This window comes from Drosophila miranda, chromosome XL (assembly GCF_003369915.1).
Source record: "Drosophila miranda strain MSH22 chromosome XL, D.miranda_PacBio2.1, whole genome shotgun sequence".
In the NCBI taxonomy this organism is placed as follows: domain Eukaryota; kingdom Metazoa; phylum Arthropoda; class Insecta; order Diptera; family Drosophilidae; genus Drosophila; species Drosophila miranda.
In genome coordinates, this window is record NC_046673.1 from 18,649,039 (window position 1) to 18,671,002 (window position 21,964).

Below are 21,964 nucleotides of genomic sequence, written 5' to 3' on the forward strand. Positions count from 1 at the left end.
CAAATTAACACAATTACAGACACACACACACAAACACAAATACAAACACATACATTGACATTCACACAGACAGAGGCAGACACACGTTACTTTATGAACATAAAACAAATTAAATGGAAAAGTATATAAAAATAAATTATGCTAAAAGAAAAATACAAATATCGCAGCCTTTGTTTTCTCATTTCAAATGACCAAGCAGTGTAACGGTAAGTGTTAACCGGAAGCGGTTACTGTTAGCCGATTTTCACTGCTTGCAAGCAGTTTTGCAGAATATTTCCCCATCAGGTGTCGCTTTTGGTTATTACACAAAAATGTAGATAATATGTAGAAAATATGTAGCTCGTTATCGGCATCGATATTGAGAAACTGCCACCACCAGCGATCAGCTGTTATATCGATTTAACGAAGCACTGCCATCCAATAAAATCAATTATTTAAAACCTCTTTTTACGCAAAATGCAATAAAAACAAGTATTAAGAATACACCAGTTAAATAGAAAATTGATTCATCAATCGTATTAAATTATGTGGACATGGCTAAATGTGCTATATAGCTGAGAATATTCAACGGAAGATCAAAAACGAGGAATATGTAAAATAGAACTTGAATTTGTCATTATATATATATATTTATCGATAAATCCGTCAATAGATGTGAACGCGCGGGCAAAAGAAACATGTTAATTTTTGTTTACTTTAAACCTTTTTTGCAAAAACAACCATAAAGCACTGTAAATAAAAATATTTGGCGAAATGGCGAACCATCGCAAGGAAATGTGGAAGCTGCTCTACAGCCTGGTGAACCGAAACGGTGGGAACTTGTCTCAGGCGTACGCAGTTATCGAGGACATACTTTGCCAGGAGCCGAGCCTTATAAGCTGCTCGCTGGTCCGGGAGCTGAACAACAAATTCCAAGACACATTTCTATTGTGGCTGCTAAACAAGCTGGCCAAGTGTTTGGGCGAGAGTGAAGATGGCAGGTGAGAAATAAGGAAGATAATGATATACATTTGATGCTCTATTGCCTTACTATTTCGTCATAGTCAGTGCATCAATCTGCAGAGGAAAATCATCAGTTCCTGCTGCTCGAATCATCCCAAGCTGTATGAGCGGCTAGTGAAGGCCTATGTGGAGGCCCTGCAGGAGATCCATGCACAATTGAGTGTGCTCGACTTCGGAAAGGGGTTTACAAAGGATAATAAGACAATTACCTTGAGGATATTCAAGAGCGACGTCGCTCCTCTTCTGGAGTTCGATCCCCAATGCGCATTCGAAGACATCCACCTCCAGGTGGACAAGGTAGATGCTTATGCCAAGAGTTTGATGATGGTTCTGCAGCATGCCCATCACATTGGAGACGCTACACACGGAGACATTTTCTCAGGGAGCCTGCAGCAGGCGCTGCTCATCCTGAAGGAGTGCGACATGGACACGAAGCTGACTTGCCTGGAGTACTGCCACGGTGTCTTGCTGTCTCAGTCGTCCCAGAACTGGCTCACCAGTCACGATGTGGCACATTACGCGCACTTGACATTGGAGGCCACCACCATGATGTGGTCCATGGCTGCCAAGTGGCTGGAAATGGACTGCATGAGCGGCCAGCAGCTGAAAAGGCTTGATGTGTCCACTCGACAACTGATGCTTGTCCTGCAGCTGCGTGGCCGCGAGGCAATACACCAGAGTTACCTCCTCCTAAATGAGATTCTTGGCTTGCCCAAGAGCCTGGAAATCGATGAGGGATTGCTGCAAAGTCTGAGCGACTACGTGCAAGAGCTGCTGGATGGCTCGGTGACTTCCATGGAGCAACTGATGCTGCTGAAGGAGCTCGTGATGAGCCATTGGCGGTCGCATCCATCGCAGTTACTCCCACTTTTGGCTCTTCTAGCAGTAAAGCTGACGGAAATGCGGTCAGCCATCGTTCAAGCCTTGACCACGGCCCTGGCACAACTCCTCCCCAAGAAGGAAACCACCGCAGGGGAGTGGCGGGAAATGGTTGCCATTATGCGAGCCTTCAAGCAGCTGGAGCAGCTCATCCTGTGGCAGAGCCAACAAAAGATGATGGAATCGGAAAATAAGCTGGATTCCTCGTGCCTGGCCCGGTTGCCCTTACAGTATGAGCTTCCCAAGGAGACGGACACCAACTGGAATCAGCTCTCCATGCACCTGACGGAGCAGGAGTCCAAGTGCCGCGCCAGCTCTCCAGAGCTGCAGATATATTTGGAAATCTGCTCACTGCTGCTACAGGTCTCCTTCATTCGCCACTCACTGAAGCCGCAAACGCAGCAGCAACTGCTGGCCGTCCTCCAGAGGCATCTGTCAGAGCAGCTGTCGCACTTGTGTGCAGTCCGACTGGAGACGCCTTCGAGCGCCCACACCCAGATGCAGTCCTTCTATGCCCAGCACTACATGGGTCTCATTGAGTCCCAGGAGGAGATCTTCGGTGCGTATCTGCCGCAGCTGTATCTGGCGGGTTTCCTCAAAACGGAGCAGCTCCTAAAAGCCCTGCCCTGCATTTCGGATCAGCCGGCACGCAGCCAAGTGATTCGCCTGCTGCTCTGCTCCCATCTGAGTGCCTTTAAGGTGGGAGATCGCGTTGAGTTGCACTGTCCGCAGTGTCGGCCACTGCCGGATGAGCTGCCTGGCCTTTTCCTTGGCAAGGCCAAGCCGAATGCAACGAACCTCGACCTCACCAGGACCACAGTTGAACTGATAGTCAGGGATTTGTTATTCGCATCCGATTCCTCGTACATTGCCCATCATCTAGACTTGCTCAGCGTTAGCCCCGACCTTGTCCTGCGTCTGCTCAAGGAAGGACTCAAGGGAGTGGGCGAAAAGAGCTTCAGTCTCCTAGTCCCTGCAATGAGTTCAAAGTCGCCAGATTTCATGCAGGAACTGGGTCGCTTCATCCTCGACTCTATCAAGCAAATGCTGGCCAAGCCTCTGGCGACGCAGTGCAAAATGGAGCAGCGTGCCGTGCTGCGCATAATCATATCCTGTGCCCACCCTGAGATCGACGAGATCTGGCTCTTCCACTGGTTCAAGATGACCTTCTTTTTCCTGGTGCACACGCACTCCCTGGTTGCCCAGGAGGCCGTGATGACGGCCAGTGAGATGTGTGCCCGCCATGGCCTGCAGACGGTCAATCTGTGGAACTGGTACAAGCGGGATGCCCTCGATCTGGCCGTACGCCTGGCCCTGACTGCATATCTAACGGATGGAGTGCGCTTCACGCGATCACTCCGAGCGGTGAGTGGAAGAGGGCACACCAGTAGACCAAATCCAATCATTGCTTACCCTTGTAGCTCACCAAAATGCTGGGCTTTTCGTGCGTTCAGGAGTTCACCTGCAAGTACCATCGCCTGCTGACTGCCATGGTACTGCCGCACTGCATCGTGGAGCCGCGCTGCAAGGGCGTGCTTGTGCTAATAGCTAAACAGTTGCGGAAACCCATTGCGACGCTGTTCACCATCTCGTTCCTGCGGCTCTACACCCATGTCTACCTCACCGAGGAGCCGGAGCTGGCCAATAGCTGCATTCAGCTGGTGGTCAGCTGCACCCAGTCCAGTCTGCAGCAGCTCATGAATGCGGACGTTAAGGTGGGACCTGCCCCCTGTCCCACTGCCTGCGCTTTTCAATGCTGACCTTTCACTGCTTTGCTTCCTTCCGCAGCAAACGGTGGCTGAGCTGCTGATTTACTTCAACCGCAACCCCACCTTCGTGATGAGGTCGTTCCAGAGCCTGCTGCAGCTGTCCGTGGGCTCCGAAGAGGCGCTGTCCAGCCAGACGGCCAATGCGGAGTTTGCCACCTTCATTGCCGAGCGCTTCCTGGGCGTGATCACCTACTTTGAGAGCTGCCTGAGCGAGCCGTCCTTCGAGAAGCCCCTGAAGGAGGAGACCCTCTACAGTCTGGGCCAGATAATGCGCTTCGTTGGCTCGAAACATGTCACCCAGTTCCGGTTCAAGATCATGGCCATGCTCAGCTTTGTGCACACTCTGCAGGAGCCGCGACTGCAGCGGATCTGCCTGAAGATCTGGCACATCTTCCTGCACGTGGTGAATGTCCAGGAGCTGGGCCCCTCCCTGGGCCGCATTGTGGCCACCCTGCAGCCGCTGCTGATGGACTGCGAGAGCGTGGCGCAGGTGAACGATCTCTACGAGTTCGTGATACTGCGGAATGCCGCGATGCTGGGCAACTTCATAACGGACCTGTATTTCCTCGAGCGCATGGAGAACGTCTCCCCCAAAATCCGGGAATGCATCAAGCGACACCTCTCCCATCTGGACTTGGCCGGGGAGGAGGCGCAATCCCCGCCACAGCTGCTGGAGCAGCTGCGCTTCCTTCACAAGCAGATCATCGATGAGTGCCTCCAGGTGCGCGTCTATGGGCTGCAGCATCTGGGCGAGCTCTTCGGCCGGCGGCGCACCCAGCTCAACCAGATGATCCTCAATGAGCTGCCCCTCGAGCCGCTGCTGGAGCAGATTGTCAATGTCCTGATGGCTGGCTGCCAGCACGACGATCGCCAGCTGCAGATGGCCTCGGCCAAATGCCTGGGCGAGCTGGGGGCCATCGACGCGAGCTACTTGCTCTCCAACTACAATTTCGACAGCCCCCAGCAGCTGCCGCTGACCGTCCTGTCCGATGATTTTGCGGTGCTGGCCTTAACCGCGCTGTGCCGCGGCTACCAGTTCCAGCAGAAGACGAAGCATGTGGACAGCTTCTCGCTGGCCATCCAGGAGACACTGGCCGTGTGCGGCATTTCGCCCAAGGAGCAGAAGAAGGTCCGCCTGTGGGAGTCGCTGCCTCCTCGCATGCGTCAGGTTATGGAGCCGCTGCTGCAGTCCTGCTACACGAGCTGCCAGCGGGCGAGCAACTGCCAGCAGCAGCCGATCTTCGGCAGCCACTACTCGAACAACTCGTACGAGGAGTGGGCCTTCGTGTGGGCCAGTCGCCTGGTCGACTACATCCAGTGCTCGGAGACCCGCCACCTGCTGAGCTCGTATAAGCCGTGCATCAAGCGGGACGGCAACATGCTGAGCACCTTCTATCCCTATATTCTGCTGCACGCGCTCCTGGAGTGCACTGCGGAGCAGGGCCAGCACATGCAGGAGGAGTTCCTGGCGGTGCTGCAGGCCAACGAGGAGAGCTCCAGCTCGGCCAAGGCCCAGCAAGAGCTGGGCGCCATCAAGGAGAACGCCTTCAAGCTGTTCGAGTCGAAGAAATATGCAGCCGGCAACAAGCAGCCAGCGAACAGTGTCCTGGAGCGGAAGGAGGACTCCAGCCATGTGCCGCGACTCGCCGGCAAACTCTGTGCTGAGCTCCTCGACTTCCTGCAGCGCTGGCTAAGGGAATGGCAGCGTATGCACGGCCGCAGCACTGGGGGAAGACCTCCCCAGGAGGTGGACACCAACTACGGTAAGATCCACGAGTTTCTCGGGAGGATACCCAAGCTGTTGGTCGCCCGCGCCAGCTACAATTGCGGGGAGTATGCCCGTGCCCTCAGCTACCTGGAGAGCTATCTGGAGGACGGCGAGGACAAGTCCAAGCGCATCCTCGAACAATTCACCTTTCTCGTCGAGGTCTATGGCAAGCTCCTCGACTCGGACTCCGTGGAGGGGGCCGTTCAGGCACGCAGCTACGACATGAGTGTGACCCAGGACATTCTGGTGAACCGTCTGGTGGAGCGGCAGCAGGACATGATCACGTGCTACGAGCAGCTGCTCTCCAGCACAGACCACCTCCAGCCGGAGCACATCCGGGCCATGATCGACGCCTACCTGATGGACACGCCCAAGACGGCCCAGCTGATTGCCGACGGCCTCTGGCAGCGCCTGGCGGACCAGTACACGGAGCAGTGCTTCAGCGAGTGCAAGGCGGAGCTGCTGTGGCGGCTGGGCAGCTACGACGAGCTGGACGAGTTCCAGGCCAACTGGCCGGCCCAGTGCGCCCAGGGCTGTCTGGCCCTGCGCCAGCCACTGACCACGCCATCGCAGTTCGACTCGCTGCTAGATGGTATGCGTTCCTCTGTGCTGGAGCAGCTGCGCAGCTGCTCCGCCGTCCAGCAGCACTCGTATGCCAATGCCTACGATGCGGTGCTGAAGCTCCATCTGGTGCACGAGCTTCAGTGCAGCCAGCAATTGGTCGAGCAGCTGCAGCAGGAGGCCGCCGAGGATCGGCAGGAGCTGCTGATGCGGGAGTATTTCGAGGACTGGCAGGCGCGTCTCCAGGTGATACAGCCGCAGGTGCGCGTGCAGGAGCCCATCTACAGCTTCCGCCGGAATCTACTGGCCGAGCTGCAGCAACGCCTCGCGGATCGCAGCCACCTGCAGCCCCATCTGCAGATGGAGCTGGCCAGGCTCTGGCTGAACAGTGCGCAGATCAACAGGAATGCTGGCCAGCTGCAGCGGGCACAGCTGTACATCCTCAAGGCGGCCGACTACAAGCCCAGTGGCCTCTTCCTGGAGCGGGCCCGGTTGCTGTGGCAGAAGGGCGACCAGGTCATGGCCATGAACTATCTGGAGGAGCAGCTCTCCTTCATTCGGGTCTCGTGCCAGGGCAACGCCAAGCAGCTGTCAACGGAGCAGCGTCATCTCTACTTCGAGGGCAAGTACCTGCAGGCCGTCTACAATGCCGAGTCCATGCATCTGTGTGCGGATGCTGTTCTACGGTACTTCCAGGAGGCCATTGCCGTGCATCGCCACTCGGAGGGCTGCCACGTGCAGCTGGCCCAGTTCCTGGAGAAGATGCGTGAGGCCACACAGGGGAGCAGCAAGTCGGTCACAACTAATCAGTCAACTAACCACGAGAACGATGATCTGCTGCTCCAAATCATGCTAAACTATGCGAAATCGCTGCGGTACGGCAGCGAGCATGTCTACCAGTCGATGCCCCGCCTCATCAGCCTGTGGCTGGACACGGCTGAATCCTCGACCAATCCAGACCATGTAAAGAAGATGAATGATCTGCTGAGCAACTGCTGCACCGCCCTGCCCACGGCCATGTTCTACACGGTCTACTCACAGATGCTGAGCCGCCTATGCCACCCGTCGCCGGAGGTTTTCGGTGTGCTTCGCAATGTGATCATACGCCTGGTGGAGAACTATCCGCAGCAGTCCCTGTGGATGCTGCTGCCCCACTTCAAGTCGGCCACCGCCAACAGAATCAAGCGCTGCAAGCTGGTGCTCACCGATGGCCGTCTCCAGAACGCCGCCTTCCAGAAGCTCCTCAACGACTTCAACTCCCTGACGGAGCGTCTGATTGAGCTGACCAACAAGGAGGTGTCTCTGGACCGAACATACAAGCTGAGCGACCTCGACAAGCGCCTCACCAAGCTGTGCAGCCATGCGGACTTCTCAAAGATCCTCCTGCCCTTCGAGAAGTACATGCAGCCCACGATGCCCCTCAATTTGGAGTCCAGCCCAGCGGCACTGTCGCCCTTGGCGGCGAGCAGCAGCAAGGCCAACTGGTTTCCCTATCAGCAGATCTACATCAGCGGCTTCCAAGAGCAGGTGCTGGTCCTGCGCTCGGCGGCCAAGCCCAAAAAGCTCACCATTCGCTGCAGCGATGGACAGGACTACGATGTACTGGTGAAGCCCAAGGACGACCTGCGGCGCGATGCCCGTCTGATGGAGTTCAATGGCCTGGTGAAGCGATACCTGCACCAGAATGCGCCGGCCAGGCAGAGGCGCCTCCACATACGCACCTACGCCGTGCTGCCATTCAATGAGGAGTGCGGCCTGGTCGAGTGGCTGCCCAATCTCTCGTCCTACCGCAGCATCTGCATGGGCTTGTACGCGCAAAGGGGTCGGGTTATGTCCAGCCGCCAGCTCCAACAGCTGGCCGTGCCCTTGACTGATCCCATAGAAAAGAAGCGCGAGATCTTCACCAAGCAACTGCTACCCGCCCATCCGCCCGTGTTCCAGGATTGGCTGCGTCAACGGTTCGCCACGCCCCACAGCTGGTACGAGGCCCGACACACGTACATCCGTACCGTGGCCGTGATGTCGATGGTGGGGTACATCCTGGGATTGGGGGATCGTCACGGCGAAAACATACTCTTCGATGAGCGCAATGGGGACGCTGTCCACGTCGATTTCAACTGCCTGTTCAACCAGGGCGAGCTGCTGACGTACCCGGAAATGGTTCCGTTCCGTCTTACCCAGAACATGATCGCAGCCATGGGGCCGCTGGGCGTCGAGGGCAGCTACCGCAAGTGCTGCGAGATCACGCTGCGGCTGCTCAAGCAGGAGACCAAGACTCTGATGTCCATGCTGCGGCCCTTTGTCTACGATGTCGGAGCGCAGATCCGCAATGCCGCCGCCACGGCCAAGATCACCAGCGATGTCCAGCGCATTGCCGATCGTCTGCAGGGTCACGTAAGCACATAAATCCTGTATATTTCAATTGAAGATTCACTCACCGTACTCTTCTGTGTCCAACAGGTTAAGCGGCAGCAGGCCAACAGTATTCCCCTCTCAACCGAAGGACAGGTCAACTTTCTCATCAACGAGGCCACCAAAGTGGACAATCTGGCTGTCATGTACATTGGCTGGGGAGCGTTCCTCTGACAGTGTTTACTATTTATAAGCGTATACTCGTATTCTTTCAACGAAAGCATTCATGTTGAACCAACATTTCAGGGATTTTTTACGAGTTAATAGTTTACAAAATGAAGCCTTGAAAAGTGAATATTTGGGTAATTTGTTCTTGTGGCTCCGAAGCTCTTTCTCCACTGAGTGGTGGTAAAAATAGTCTGTATGGTTAGTAGTTTCTAGAAAATAAATAACTGTTGCATTTTTTGAATCGTCTGTGAATGATAAAACTAAGAATATCGAATGTTCCGAATGCTATTCCTATGCCTATTTGCATACATCTAGCGATCTTATCTCTATTATCTAACCCGCTCCGTTTTTGTAAACCCGTGTCTCTGTTGTGACAACAGACAGCAGGACATGTGGTTCCATTGAATTCCGAATAGTTTCCGCAACAATTTGAAGAAAAGACTGCACAAGTGGGACTCGTATCTTAGAGTCGAGACACTCGACTGTAGTGTTTTAATCTTATTCGTAAATCTCTCACTTTATAAACTTATACACTAAATTCTCCGATTGCATGAATCTGTCGATCTGTTTCCGGCCACGATTAATGTTTCTTTCGGATATTTACAGTGCTAAAAGTTTTGGTGCGCCGTGTACCCCCCCGCCGAGTGTGTGGCTACAATTGGAATGCGTATGGGGCAGGGTGAGAAGGCGGTTGAGGGAGATGGATAGCTTGGCGGGGGGATCTGCCCCAGCCACGATCCGAGGGTACATGGCCTGCATGGCGCTGCCAGATTCTCATATCACAAAGTGTTCTTCCTGGATAACAGACCCCGGAGCCTTAGGGGAGCGCCAATGAGGAGGCTCTGCCTCGACGCCGGGCCACCCTTCCAGCCCTGGACTTTGATGCTGATCCAGACACCGAGGCTGAGGCTGAGGCTGAAGCTGAGCCTGAGTCTGATGCAGATGCTGCTGATGATGATGAGGCCGACAGAAGCGGCCGATAGGTTGGCAGATCAACGAACACAGGCCGATACTCGGGCACCTCTGGGCGCATGGACCGGGACTCCGAAAGGAGCACATTGGTGTAATAGTTGACCTCGTTCTCCTGCACCTTCCGCTGTTCCTCATCTTGCTCTTGCTCCTCGTCGCGCCTCTGGGCGGAGCGGGCGCGCATCAGTCGGAAGAGATTGCGCTGCTGGACCGCTGAGCGGCGCGCCGCCTTCTGGGCGCGGGTCTTGCCACTGCCATTGCGCGGGGGGGAGCTTGTGCCGTTATTTAGAAAGGCGGACTCTTCGTAGCGGGGAATGTAGCGCGGCTTGCGCTGGTCGCTGACCGGACGGGACAGCTCCCGGTCGTGCGGCGTCACGTTGAAGCCGAAGAAGCGCGGCGCCTGCACAGAGATCAAGGGCAGGAGCGTCTCTCGGGCATATCGTTCGGCCCGCTGCAACAGCTCGCCTAGGCGGAAGGGCAATAACTGCACCGTTTGCGGCTCATCCTGCCCCGTGTGGGCAGTCTGGCCGGTGCCTAGCTGTGCCATCATTTTGGGGGGAGCCACAGACGCAGCTGGAGATGGAGATAGAGATGGAGATGGAGGGAGAGGTGAAGGGGTTGTCTGAGACATCTCTGCGGCGACGTCGAGCTGACGCAGGTCGAGTTCCTTGCCCTGCTTGACGCGCGGCGTGGTGGCCTTGAGCACCGGCTCCATGATCTCCTCCGTGGTTGTGCCGTCGTCCTGAAGATTGCGTCCACGGTTGTAGGCCACCAGCCGCCTGTCCTTGAGCACCGGCTCGAAGATCTCACTCGGTTGGCCCCCCTGACCCTCCGGCAGTGCCGCGTCCGAGAGACTGCGACTGGACTCGGCCGTCTCGGCTGTCTCATTGTCCAGCGAGTTGCCCACCAAAATGGGCTGCCAGGGCAGCTCGTCACCTTGGTCGAGTGGATAGGTCTGGTTCTGGGCCAGCTTGAAGCTGGTGCCGAGGTTGAAGATGTCCTTGCGCTGCTTTACACTCTCCACGCCGTCGACGGCAGCGGCGCTCAGGCCCGACTCCTGGACACTGGAGTCCGGCACATCCGTGGAGGCGGGCACGGGCGCTAGAGTGGCCTGTGGCGGGGCCTGCTGCGGTGGCTGAGTGGTGTAGGCGCCATAGTCCTCCTGGTTGTCCAACTCACAGTTGCCGGCCTGCAGGCGCATGCGTACGGGGCTGCCGCTGCTCAGCTTGGTGGACGGACGGCACAGGGAGTGGCTGCGGCCGAAGCTGTCGGTGAGCACCACCTTGTCGATGTCCCAGTGGGGCAGGCCCTTGCTCAGCCAGCCGCTGTACGACTTATAGTGGAGGCTCAGCGTGGTGGGGAAGCCCAGGGCGGGATGGGGCACGATAATCTTGGACACGATGTCGCCGGCAAAGAACTCCGCATCGTCCTTTCTGCAGGACAAGGACGAGAGAGAGAGAGAGTATGATCAATGAAGCTAAAAAAGCGAAGGAAAGGTGTTTTGGTACGGTATGGCATGGACTTACTCGGATATTTCGAAGGTCTCATTGAGGCCACCATCGCCCTCGAGAATGGCCTCAAGGCGACCGATGGTGCGCAGTGGCAGGTCGTTGAAGGAGTTGAAGATCTGCAGCTGGAACTGGTGGGCGCAGAAGGGCTCCTCCTCTCGGGTCAAAAGGTATAGCTGGCCGCGGCCCGTGGACCGGTCGGCATAGTAGCCCATGTTGCCGCACCGGGGCACGCCCTCGGCGAGATCCTCATCGTCCTGGGCGCAGGGAAAGCACTTGCCCTTGAGGAAGTCGTCGTAGTTGGCGCACGGAAAGGCGGGAAACATGCAACGCGGCGCCACCGAGTCGATGAAGAACTTGTAGGCGCGCCGATGGTTGCACAGCGATCGGCCCTCTTCGTCCTCGGCTGCCTGGGCCGCTGTGGGTGGGAACCAAGGATGGAAAAAAAGTCAGTCCTCGAGCTGGGATGAGAAAAAAGATTCCTTACACCATATGAAGTCAGTGACAGCGCCGACAAAGAGATTGGAGCAGCCCGTCTGCACGCGGCCGCCATTGGGGTAATAATCGACGTGGCCCATGGGCTGCCAGGAGCCGAGTCCTCCCAGAATGAGGTTCTCGCCATTCGAGTGAATCACGTCGACGAACTCCGCGTCATTGCTGTCCAGCCGCACCTTCGGGTGCTGGGCCTCGAACAAGGGACCCGCCGGATCCAGGCCCGTGATCCGCGAGAGACCCGGCAGCTCGGCGCCGGCGAAACCAGACACGTGGGCGCCCAGGCTGAAGCCGATGAGGTGGGTGCGCATCAGATTGAGGCCCTTGTGCCGCTGCAGATTCTGGAGCAGCATGGCCAGCTGCTTGCCCACGAGCCGCGTGTTGGCCGCCGCCCGCACGTAGTTCGGGAAGGTGGCCCCGTTTTCCCAGTCCACGCAGATCACGATGCAGTCCTCCTGCAAAATTTTGAATTAGGAAATGGAAAGGGTCGCCCAAATCTGCCCACTTACCACTGCCATGAGCGCCGTCTTCATCTCGTAGATCCAAACGTGGGGACAGGCCGAGCCGAAGCCGTGAACGATGACACGGACAGATAGCTCGTCGAAGCCTTCCAGGTCGTCGATCGAGGGGGCTGGCTTTTTCTGCCCACCACCGCCACCGGGCTTCTCCGTGCTGAAGGTTGCACTTGTATTCGAACCTGAGCTAGAACTGGAGCTGGAGGATCTACCGCTCTCGGGAGCACTCGTACTGGACGGGTCGCTCTGGGCTTCCGACTCCCGCTTGGCCTTGCCGCGGAAAGCGGTGGTCATGTTGAGGAAGGACAGCTCCATCAGCGGCCGGTCCGAGCGCTGGCGCGTTGAGTAGAAGTAGAACTTGGTGTTGATCTCCTCCGGCGGGGACGGCAGCATCTCCAGGTAGGCGAACGGGCCTGAATCCTCGAAGCACCCGAGCTCCCCGTAGCACACTCGCTTAACTCCCCGTTTCGAGCGGTGTCCATGTCGCAGGCTCTCACGTTGGCGTTCCTCGTGCTCCAACAGTGAGTCCTGCACCGCTCGCGACAGCTCCGTAAAGTTTCCATACGATGCATGCGTGGGCGTGCCAACATTGCTCACTTCCTGGGCGATCGCTGCAAGTGGTGAGCGTGGATTGGTGAGTCAGTGGCCGGACAGAAATGGAACTGAGAGGCGTGCCTACATATCAATGGGGTTCTATGCATGAGGATCACGTACAACCCGCGACTCTAGCCAAAGACATTTGATTTAATTCGATTTCGTTTGTCCAAATTGGAGAAGCCATCATCGTATTGAAGGAATTTCAAAATTTCAAACCGGGAACTGCTTTACTTACTGCTTGGCTTTCTGTTCTGTCTACACTGCTTCACCGAACATCTTGCCTCCACTGTTAACTGCTTTAACATGAACCCTGCTTGGATGAACGAACTTCTTGTGCCGCAAACTACACTGCTTGATCAGTGGAAGAAGCGGCAAAGAAAAAAAAGCTACGAATTGTCGTAGAAATTTCTTTAATGACAACGCGTAAGTTATTTTAATTTTCCGCTTTACGTTTTCCTTGTGCACTTCGCCATAATTTGAGACGCACGCCATGCGGATGACATAACACCGCCATGGAACGTGTCCATGTGAACATGAGTGTGTGTGTGCCTCTGTCTATTGTACTATGTATGATAAATCGCCGAAGCGTGATTGCGTTTTTAAAATACCAAACCAAAGGCAAACTACTATACACACTATAGGCAATAACCAAACCCAAAACCTCAACCAAAACTGAGTGCCACACACGTTGTCTGCCCAATTGGGCTTCTAGTTGGGTGGATCGCATAAATAAAAGAATAAGGAAATCATAAAGAACACATTGATTGCGATTAGATCACGCATCACCAGAATGGGGATGCGGCAGTCGGTATTCATATTCATAAATTCTATTCCCTGGTCAGTGCAGCTGTCCTTAAGCCTGAGGGATTCCATGCCTGCCTAGACACCGGCAACCTTTGCCTGAAACTGAGGAAAGCATACTCGTATTCAACCTTTTGGCGGGCCAGTACTCGTGCTCGTAGCTTCTGAAGACACCTCTCCAATAATCCATACTCTTCAATCCATGGCTCAGTCCAAGGGTAAACGTAAACTCTGGTTAAATTGAGGGGTTTATTGGTTTTACCTTCACAACACACAGTCAAGCGCGCTCTTATACGCGCTCGTACATTGTGCAATCCCTGAACTGAAGTTACTGGCTGCCTGACTGTCTGTCTGTCTGTCATTCATTACTCACGGAGCTCATCCCCCGCCCGGCCCCCTTGTAGGCGACACCCACACAAAGCGACAGACAGACAGTTACAGAGTGACAAACCAATTCCAGTTGAAAGCGTATTCGCATCAAGCGCTAAGTAAATTAGTTAATGTGTGCCGCTGTTGCTGGCAATTAGTTAATGGAGCCCACGGGGCGTATACTCACCATTTTCCGCGTGGCACAGCGATGCCGTCAGCACTAGCAGCAACAGATAGCACACATTTAGCATGTTGCCTCTGGTTGTCGCGATAGTTGTCGTTGCAGTTCTTGTTGTTGTAGCTCTTCTACAACGCTCTCATTGATCGAAATTCCAATCGACACGTACACGGTGACACGATCTTGATCTTGTCTTTCAATGGAATTGCTTTGATCTAGTGAGCATTGCTCGGCTTTCTGGTTGAGGATGAGGATAATGTTGTTGTAGTTGCAGTTACCATACACTCGCACAGGTTCCTGTTGCCTGTATTGTGTTGTGCTGTGTTGTCTCAATGGTGTTATGCGTCTCGTCTCGTCTCGTTCGCTTTGGTAATAGCGAAATATACAATAAACAAATTCACTTTCACTTATTTGTGAACCTGCCGGACAACAAACACAGCCACCACGATCGAAGACCCAGTGAAGCTGACTTCAGCTGACGATGTCGCTGGCAATGGCGATAGTGTGTAGTCTTGGAGGTGACGGCGGTGGTGGTGGTGGTGGTGGTGGTGTTGGTGGAGTCGTGACTATAACTATGACTATAGGTTCGAGTGTCTGACTCACTGACTGACTAAGCCAATGCAGACAGTGTCGCCTCCAGCTCCAGCTTCCAAGTCCCAGCTTCCAGCTCCCAGATCCCAGCTCCAGTTGGAGTTTCAATTCCAGTTCGAGTCACCTCTGATCGCTGCTGATCCGCGGCCTGCTCTCTAGCCGTCGCTGGTCAGTGGTTGGTCCGCAATGGTTATTTGCTATTGGGTATTGGTTATTGGTTATTGCTGCTGCTAGTCTGCTGCTCGTGTTGCGCTTGATTGAATTATGTGGCAGACGCAGCGGCGGTGGCTTTCTCCCACAGATGACGGCAATGACAGGGGAGAGCAGCTCCCACTCCAGCCCCAGTTTGCGACAAGCCTCACCGGACTGGTTGATGGCCTGATTGATTGCTGCGTGTTGTTTAGGTCCGTCTGCAATCAGAAGAAGAAGAAGAAGTGGAGTCATATTTCATTCAATTGTTGGTCGGTCGGTGGTGGAGAACTGCCAAATGGCCAAATGGCCAAATGGCGAATTGTATAATAGGCTGCCGGCTCCCCAACTTCCCGGCTGCCCGGCTTTAAACAGGATATTGCGCTTGCATTTCTGTGTGTGGACGAAGCCGCAGACCGGGCCATTGACCTTACACTTGACTGCGAGGCGTTCTCGAAGAGCAAATCCCGCCTAACCACTTTTCGGCTGCCTTGCCTCACATGTGGGTCAAGCAGACAAAGCTGTCTGTTGACTTTTGGCCAATTCAGCCAGCCCCACCGGCCCTCGACTGTCTGCGAATTGCACGCCTCAATCGGGGGTACATAGTCGGAACGGGGTGCCATGGGATGGGACAAAGAAAAGTGAAAACCCGCCCCACAAGCCACAACCACAAGCAAATGAAACCGAAACCGAAACCGAAACCAAAACCCAACCCAAAAGCCGTGGCCGTAAACGCACCCAAGCTGCGCTCCCCCATCGATTAACAAATTTTGTTGTCAATCGGTCTTCATTTCGCTTTCGTTGGGTGCGTCGTGACCCACCAATTAGCACTGTGGCTGAGCCTCGTCAAGAAATACGATTAGGCAAGAGATACGTTTGTAAATTTGCATCTGGGAATTGGACGCCCACGACAGATGTGGTCATCGTTTGCTCAGTTTGTGGTCTATCGAAGCGGAAATGCACCCAAGAATGGTATGGTAAGGGCCAAAATCATATACTTAGAGAAACTAAAGCTGAAACTATGGAAAAATTCTAGAATATCTACAATGTGGAATAGAATGTCGGAATATATGATTCCTCAGCGAATCAGAAGAAGTTTTGCTGTTGCAAATGTTCCAATCAAATTTCCTAAACTTTTTCACAAAACATCCCATAACAAAGCAAACTGAAGCCCATCTTCTCAGCCACATTGGCATCTGCATTATTATGCTTTCTGTTCATGGGAATCTTCAATGCTGATGATGGGACTGATGAAAAGAAAAATTTAAATGACGCTAAAGAAGGAATCGGCCTTTGTCTGCCCTACACTTCAGAGCGTCACAGAGTTGACAGCTGACGGAATGACTGAATGACTGAATGGCTGAAGACTGCTGGGAAAGCAGCAGAGACAAACGTCAAGCTCAACGTCCACATCAAAATGGAAAGTAACGCACAAAGTAATGCTTCTATGACGACTTTCGCAGGGGCTACCTCAGATTCAGACTGAGACTCGATCTGAGTGTTGCTGTGGTGCTCTCTGGTGTTGGTGGTGTCGGCTGGCGACTGCGGCTTCTACTTTCAAATAGATTAACCCAATTTGATGGGTCTGCGGCCCCACTTTCAGTTGCTCATTTTCGCATTTGGCAGCTCATTTTGCTCATTAAAATCGAAGCGAAGAATGCGACTGAGAGGCTACTAGTCGTATGTATGTATCTCTGAGATACCCTGAGATGCAAGTCCCATTTGAATGGTGAAAAGTGAGACGTACCGAGAACTGGCTGGGAAAGTGGCTCTGCAAATCGAATGGGAAAACCGAACCATGCCAAAGAAAAGTGCAGCGCACACGTACAGTGCAGTTTTTCTGTCTATCCCTCTGTCCATCCGACTGTCTGGCAAAACAGCCGTCTGTCTCTCTGTCTTGGAGTGCCTCCAGTCAATCCGAGCTGGGACGTGAACGTGAGCCAACCGAATGGACTGACAATGGTCACTTAACATTGCCAAATGGCAACCACAATGGCAATGCCTGGTCTTCTCCTTCGTCTCTGGGTTTTTCACCTTTGTGCAATCGAAATTGGCGCGAAGCGATTTGATTGATTTGTCAAGCTAAATTTATGTACAAAAATCTCCACATCTAATACAAATAATAGTAAAACTTTACTATTATTACACTATGCTCTCGAAACAACATGAACAACATGGAGAACGCATCGGGAATTGAGCAATTTCATGTTGAAATCTGAACTGGCACGATTGGCACCATTTTTGCTGTTATTTCACAAGGGAAACTCCAAACAGGATTACAATCGGTGGGTAAATCTGACCATGGAGCCACTACTGCCACGAATGACATTTAATAATGGTGTTTTATTTAGTTGAAGAGTTGTGGAGCGAGACACTGAATCAAACATATTCTTAGGTACTTTTAAAACTTGCCCCAAATATGTTCTGTCTATTCTGTTTGCGTTAGATGCACTTTGCTAAGGGTCATCTATTCCTTCCATTAAATCGATTGGGATCATAAGGAACAGCAGACAGATGAATACGTGAATGAGTCATACTATGTTAGAAGATCAAAAGTCCAGAGGGACTTCCCCATGATAACATTCATTAGGGTTAACTTTTGCCTAGATCCCATCCGTAGCAAGTAACCTAAAAACTAAACTGAGACTCCATTGGAGTGTCGCGGCCAGGGTGTATGAGGGTCGTTAGGTGGACTTGGGACTACATCTGGGGCAAAATGCCACCTGCCATACAAAAGACTTAGGCAACGAACTTGCTCCACCACGTGCCCCTTCCCCTGCCCCTGCCCCTGCCCCTCCCCTGCCCCTACTGATGGTTGATTGGTGATCGGTGATCGCTGACTGCTGACTGTTGCTGAATGCTGATTGCTGTCTTGGCCAGCAGTCAGAAGAGGCAAAATAAATCCCAAAAAAAACGAAAAGGAAAACCCCAATAAACGAAAATATAAATTTCCTTTAGCCAATTTTCGTATGGCAGCAGTAACAGCATGGAAAATAGTTGTTTCCTGTTTGTTACGACGCGGACATGGGCCCAATAGCAGCGAAAAATAAGAGTAGCAAAAAGGGAGGAAGCCGACAAAAAACCAAACCAAAAGAGTACCGATTTTAACCGAAAGAAATATCAAATGAGAAATGAAACAAAAACAGAAACAGAAAAAAAGGCATAAAAACCAGCAGCGCATAAAATTTCCGCCCTGGGCTTTGGGGGGATTGGTTTCGTGCTCGTGTGGCTGGTGGCTGGTGGCTGGTGGCTCGTTGGTTGGCTTTGGTGCATGCAATTAGCGGTAGCTATTTTTTTTTTTTGTATGCATACTAGTATTCGATTCCCCAAGAACTTCCCCAGCCCCCAATTGCCAATGCATGGCACGAAAGGAGAACAACGAAATGAGAAATATGCCATAAATCAAATTCGTTGTGGAAATCGTTGCTTGGCGATGCAGTGCAGCAATAGCCACCAGCCCACAGCCAGCTAAAAACAGCCGCAACATAGCCACAGTTACATGTACTGAACACTGAACACTGTACACTGTACACTGTATACATGAGCACATGCAATGGGCCAAGTACCACAAGTGGCCAAGTGTGTGACACAGTTTTCGGGAACACCATTTCCCAGAGAGACAGCATCAAGTTACCAGTTATGGTTCACGGCTCATAGAAAGAGCGGGAACGAAGCCATAGCCATAGCCACAGACACAGACACAGCCACAGGCCGAACCGAACCGAACCGAACAGAGAGCTGACCTAATCAGGCACTACACTATACTATATCATTTGCTGTCTTACGAAACCTTCTGGCCCACTTACCCAATGACAATGAGAAGCTGATTAAATAAACCAGAAGCAGAAGCCAAAGCAGAAGATATAAGATAGAATACACACAATATAAGGCATTGTATGTATATAGAAACAAACCGATTGGATCGAGTCCCATAAACTGCACTTTTGTCAGCATCCCACGATCACCGATTATGCAGATGGTTGCATCTATGTTCCTCTGAATACAATCAAGCTCTTGGATACTCCGGCGCTCGCTCAGGAAAGTATATCTCAACTATGGAGAGATTCTGCATTCTCTTCTGTAACTCTTTCATCTGTATAGAGTACTCAAGGTTCTCATACCACCACCACCATCAGCAGATAATTCCTCGCTTTAATTACAGACACCGTCTCGCTTTGCTGGCCTTTCGGCGCTGAGAATGTCAAGAGCAAAAGAAATTTAATTTGTTTGAACTCATTTTATGGTCGCCTTTCTTCGGAGAGAGAATCTCTCGTTAAACTTTAACAAGCAATTACATCAAATGTTGCTCAAATTAACGTCAACGTCATGTTGTAAGTGAGACAAAATTAATTGGAAGCGCACATTGAACTGTTGTCTACGAAAATTGTGTGTTTGGATATTTAATTGAAGGAAATTTTCCAGTATTTAGCAGACATAATGCCCATTTACATTTGCATTTGATAATGCCAGTGGTAAACGATAAACGACCTTGTTCCGCAGGCCAAATCGATTCGGTGGCCATAATCCACAATCAACAATCAACAGCCAACAATCAACAGAAGCATTCAACAATCAGCGCGCTGACAGCAGTCATTGTTCGCTATGATATCTATGGTTTCATTATGTTTGTTCAACATCAAATGCAATACAAAATTGAAATGAAAAAAAATTGACAATTGCCGCAGGGCAAAATAAACTTTTAGCTTGAATTAAAATATATATTTTATGGTCGTTGGTGTCGTCGTCGCGTCGCGTTCCCTGGCATTGATGGAATTTGTATATGCACTTAAATTGAATGCGCTGGCGCGACCAACAACCACACAATTCAGTCAGAAAATTTGTTTTGTACGTTTAGTAGTTGTGCCTGCTGTTTGTTGGACCTAAACTTTAAACTATGTATAGGATGATGGTATTGTTGTTGTGGCTGTTTGCTGTTGCTGCTGCTGCTGCTGCTGCTGCTGCTGGCGACGACAATTCGTGTCAATGTCAGCGTGATTTTAGTTTTAGTTTTTCTGATAATTTTTTTTTTCTTGGTTTTGTGGCGGCAGCACGGGGCAGGGGCTGTGGGCAGGTGGCAGGCCCACAGGTAGGCGGGCAAACAGGTGTTGATCTCGTCTGCAAACAAGTTTAATCGCATCATGCATAACATATTCCGTCGCGTCGCGCACCAAAAAACGCAAGCAGTCAAAGCAGCACACGCATCAGATGCACTGCCAGCAAGCAGTCAAGCCAACAGATGCGGTGTCTGCAAGCAGTGCAACTGTGAGAACACATGAATCGATATTGAGACTCAAAAGAAACCTTGAGATATCTACTCCTATGGGTTTTGATCAATGTGCAACCTTCAAATCTGCATATTTTTAAACAGGAAGCTTTCTTGTGTTCGGCGTCGGTGTTTTAAAAGTGTGGTTCAAGATATCCAAGATTACTTCGAAAAAGAAAGGCTGACAATGGAATGGAAACATGAAAGTGCATTTCTTTTGCAAAAATGAACGGGAGGAGCAGGCCACAGGCCATTGGACAGACTGAACCGATTCATGGCACATAATCGTACAATCGTTATAGATTCAGAGCTGTTTAATTCTCTGCAGAAGCATGCCTCCACTGGCCTCAAAATTCGAATACCCTCTGCAAGGGTATAGGTATTTAAATGCCTGCAAGCAGCAACACTAAATAATTCACTCGGACAGGCACTCTCATGTTTGAAACGTTTTCAAAACTGACTCTGATTGAAATATGTATGCATTTTTGAAATAGTTTTGCAAAACGACGAGTGACACAGAAACAGAAACCGAAACCGAAACAGAAACAGTGAGAAAAGATACTATGGTATAAACAATGAAACAATGCGAATAGGAGGGAAATGGCGAAAATGAAAAACAGCAACAAAACAGCTGCTTCTTCGCTATCCACCTCAGCCTCATCCCCATCTCTTCTCTTCATCCACCTCTTCTTCAGTTTTTCAGTTTTGTTTTTTTTTTTTGCTTATTTCGGACCCGGCTCACGGTTTCACTTGAAGCGCGTGAAAGTTGCGCTCTTTACCACCGCCGAAACGACAAATGAGCAACATGGAAAAAAATTCAAACAAAAAGCACACCAAAGAGGAGCCATCAGAAGGTGGCCCAAAAGGCCAGGCCCATCCAACGGCTCACGACTAACGGCCCAGGGCTCGGACAAAAACTAACAAATTAACCAAATAATAATAACAACAAACATGCACACAAAATAATATCAAACGAAAATAAAATCCACAGAAAAGCACATCGTATACGCACTTTTTGTTGTAAGTATTTCTTATTTCACGCCTGCCACAAAATGTTGCGCAAAGAGCAAACTGAGAGATTTTGTTGCTGTATTTATGACTTTTTCCTCTCTTTTTTATTTTTATTTATTTATTTTTTTTTTGGCAGCACTGCAGTTAATTTTGGTGCATTCACGTAACGGGACTTTAAATGCGATACCAGAGGAAAGGAAAAGCGCGAACCGAACTTTGAGGCATCGCTGCTGAATATTGACTGAAAAGCTGGGCTCCAAATCCAATCCCCACCAATATACAAGACGCGGTCGAAGCCAGCCGAAGAGCACCGAAGCCGAAGCCGAAGCAGGAGCCGAACGCATGAAAACGATCGCACGTAGAGGCACGACTACAGGGCAAATCGATCTGCTCTGAGCATAATTCAGTTTTATGTTTACAAGGTGAGGCTATCCTAGAGAGCGGCCTCTTTTGGAGTGGAATAATAACCGATTCATCGTGCTCTCCGTGGCTCTCTTTGGTGTTGGTGTTTTTGCGGATCTGCTTTCCAACAGAAGACGCTCCATGGATGGCGCTACCTATTATTTAATATACCTTGACCTTGGAGCCAAGCTGTGTTTCTGTACTCCCTACACTCCGAAGAAGAATGAACTGTCATAAGAGCGTTCTCTGGAAATGCACCAATGAAGTGAGAGTATTTTGTGGTTCGTACAAAAAGCTTACCGTCTTATCGAGCACAAGCTTAAAGCTTATCAGAATATCAGCTAACAGCGGACAACAGTGTGTAGAGTACACTGTTTATGGTTTGATTTAATTACTAATGTTACGTGTCGTAGCGGGGCTCATTAAAACGATTCTGTGATTTCAAAGCATACATGTTTTGGGCTCTATTATACTCGAAGAGCCTTTACTGCTTTACTCTCCTTCACTCTCCTGCTCAACG

General features: G+C 51.6%; 2 protein-coding genes across 2 annotated transcripts; one reads left to right on the forward strand and one right to left on the reverse strand.

The window, feature by feature from the left end:
* Positions 1–635: 635 nt before the first annotated feature.
* LOC108155321 (serine/threonine-protein kinase ATR) lies at positions 636–8,800 on the forward strand. The gene is made up of 5 exons (XM_017286046.2): positions 636–980; positions 1,044–3,246; positions 3,303–3,596; positions 3,670–8,373; positions 8,440–8,800. Exons 1-5 carry the CDS (start codon positions 754–756, stop codon positions 8,563–8,565), a joined length of 7,554 nt encoding a protein of 2,517 aa, XP_017141535.1. The 5' UTR covers positions 636–753; the 3' UTR covers positions 8,566–8,800.
* Positions 8,801–8,827: 27 nt separating this feature from the next.
* LOC108155323 lies at positions 8,828–21,788 on the reverse strand. Its single transcript, XM_017286061.2, has 7 exons — positions 21,745–21,788; positions 21,044–21,690; positions 13,998–14,989; positions 12,038–12,654; positions 11,524–11,983; positions 11,055–11,454; positions 8,828–10,961 (listed from the first exon to the last, which is right to left on the reverse strand). The coding sequence occupies exons 3-7, from the start codon at positions 14,059–14,061 to the stop codon at positions 9,377–9,379; spliced, it is 3,126 nt and encodes a 1,041-aa protein (XP_017141550.1). The 5' UTR covers positions 14,062–14,989; positions 21,044–21,690; positions 21,745–21,788; the 3' UTR covers positions 8,828–9,376.
* Positions 21,789–21,964: the final 176 nt, after the last annotated feature.

Coding starts and splice junctions, on each gene's coding strand:
- LOC108155323 (XM_017286061.2), bottom strand. CDS start 14,061: ATGCTAAATGTGTGCTATCTGTTGCTGCTAGTGCTGACGGCATCGCTG. Junction 12,655..13,997: donor GCTGTGCCACGCGGAAAATG/GTGAGTATACGC, acceptor CACCACTTGCAG/CGATCGCCCAGGAAGTGAGC. Junction 11,455..11,523: donor TGTCACTGACTTCATATGGT/GTAAGGAATCTT, acceptor TCCCACCCACAG/CGGCCCAGGCAGCCGAGGAC.
- LOC108155321 (XM_017286046.2), top strand. CDS start 754: ATGGCGAACCATCGCAAGGAAATGTGGAAGCTGCTCTACAGCCTGGTG. Junction 3,247..3,302: donor TCACGCGATCACTCCGAGCG/GTGAGTGGAAGA, acceptor TTACCCTTGTAG/CTCACCAAAATGCTGGGCTT. Junction 3,597..3,669: donor TCATGAATGCGGACGTTAAG/GTGGGACCTGCC, acceptor TTCCTTCCGCAG/CAAACGGTGGCTGAGCTGCT.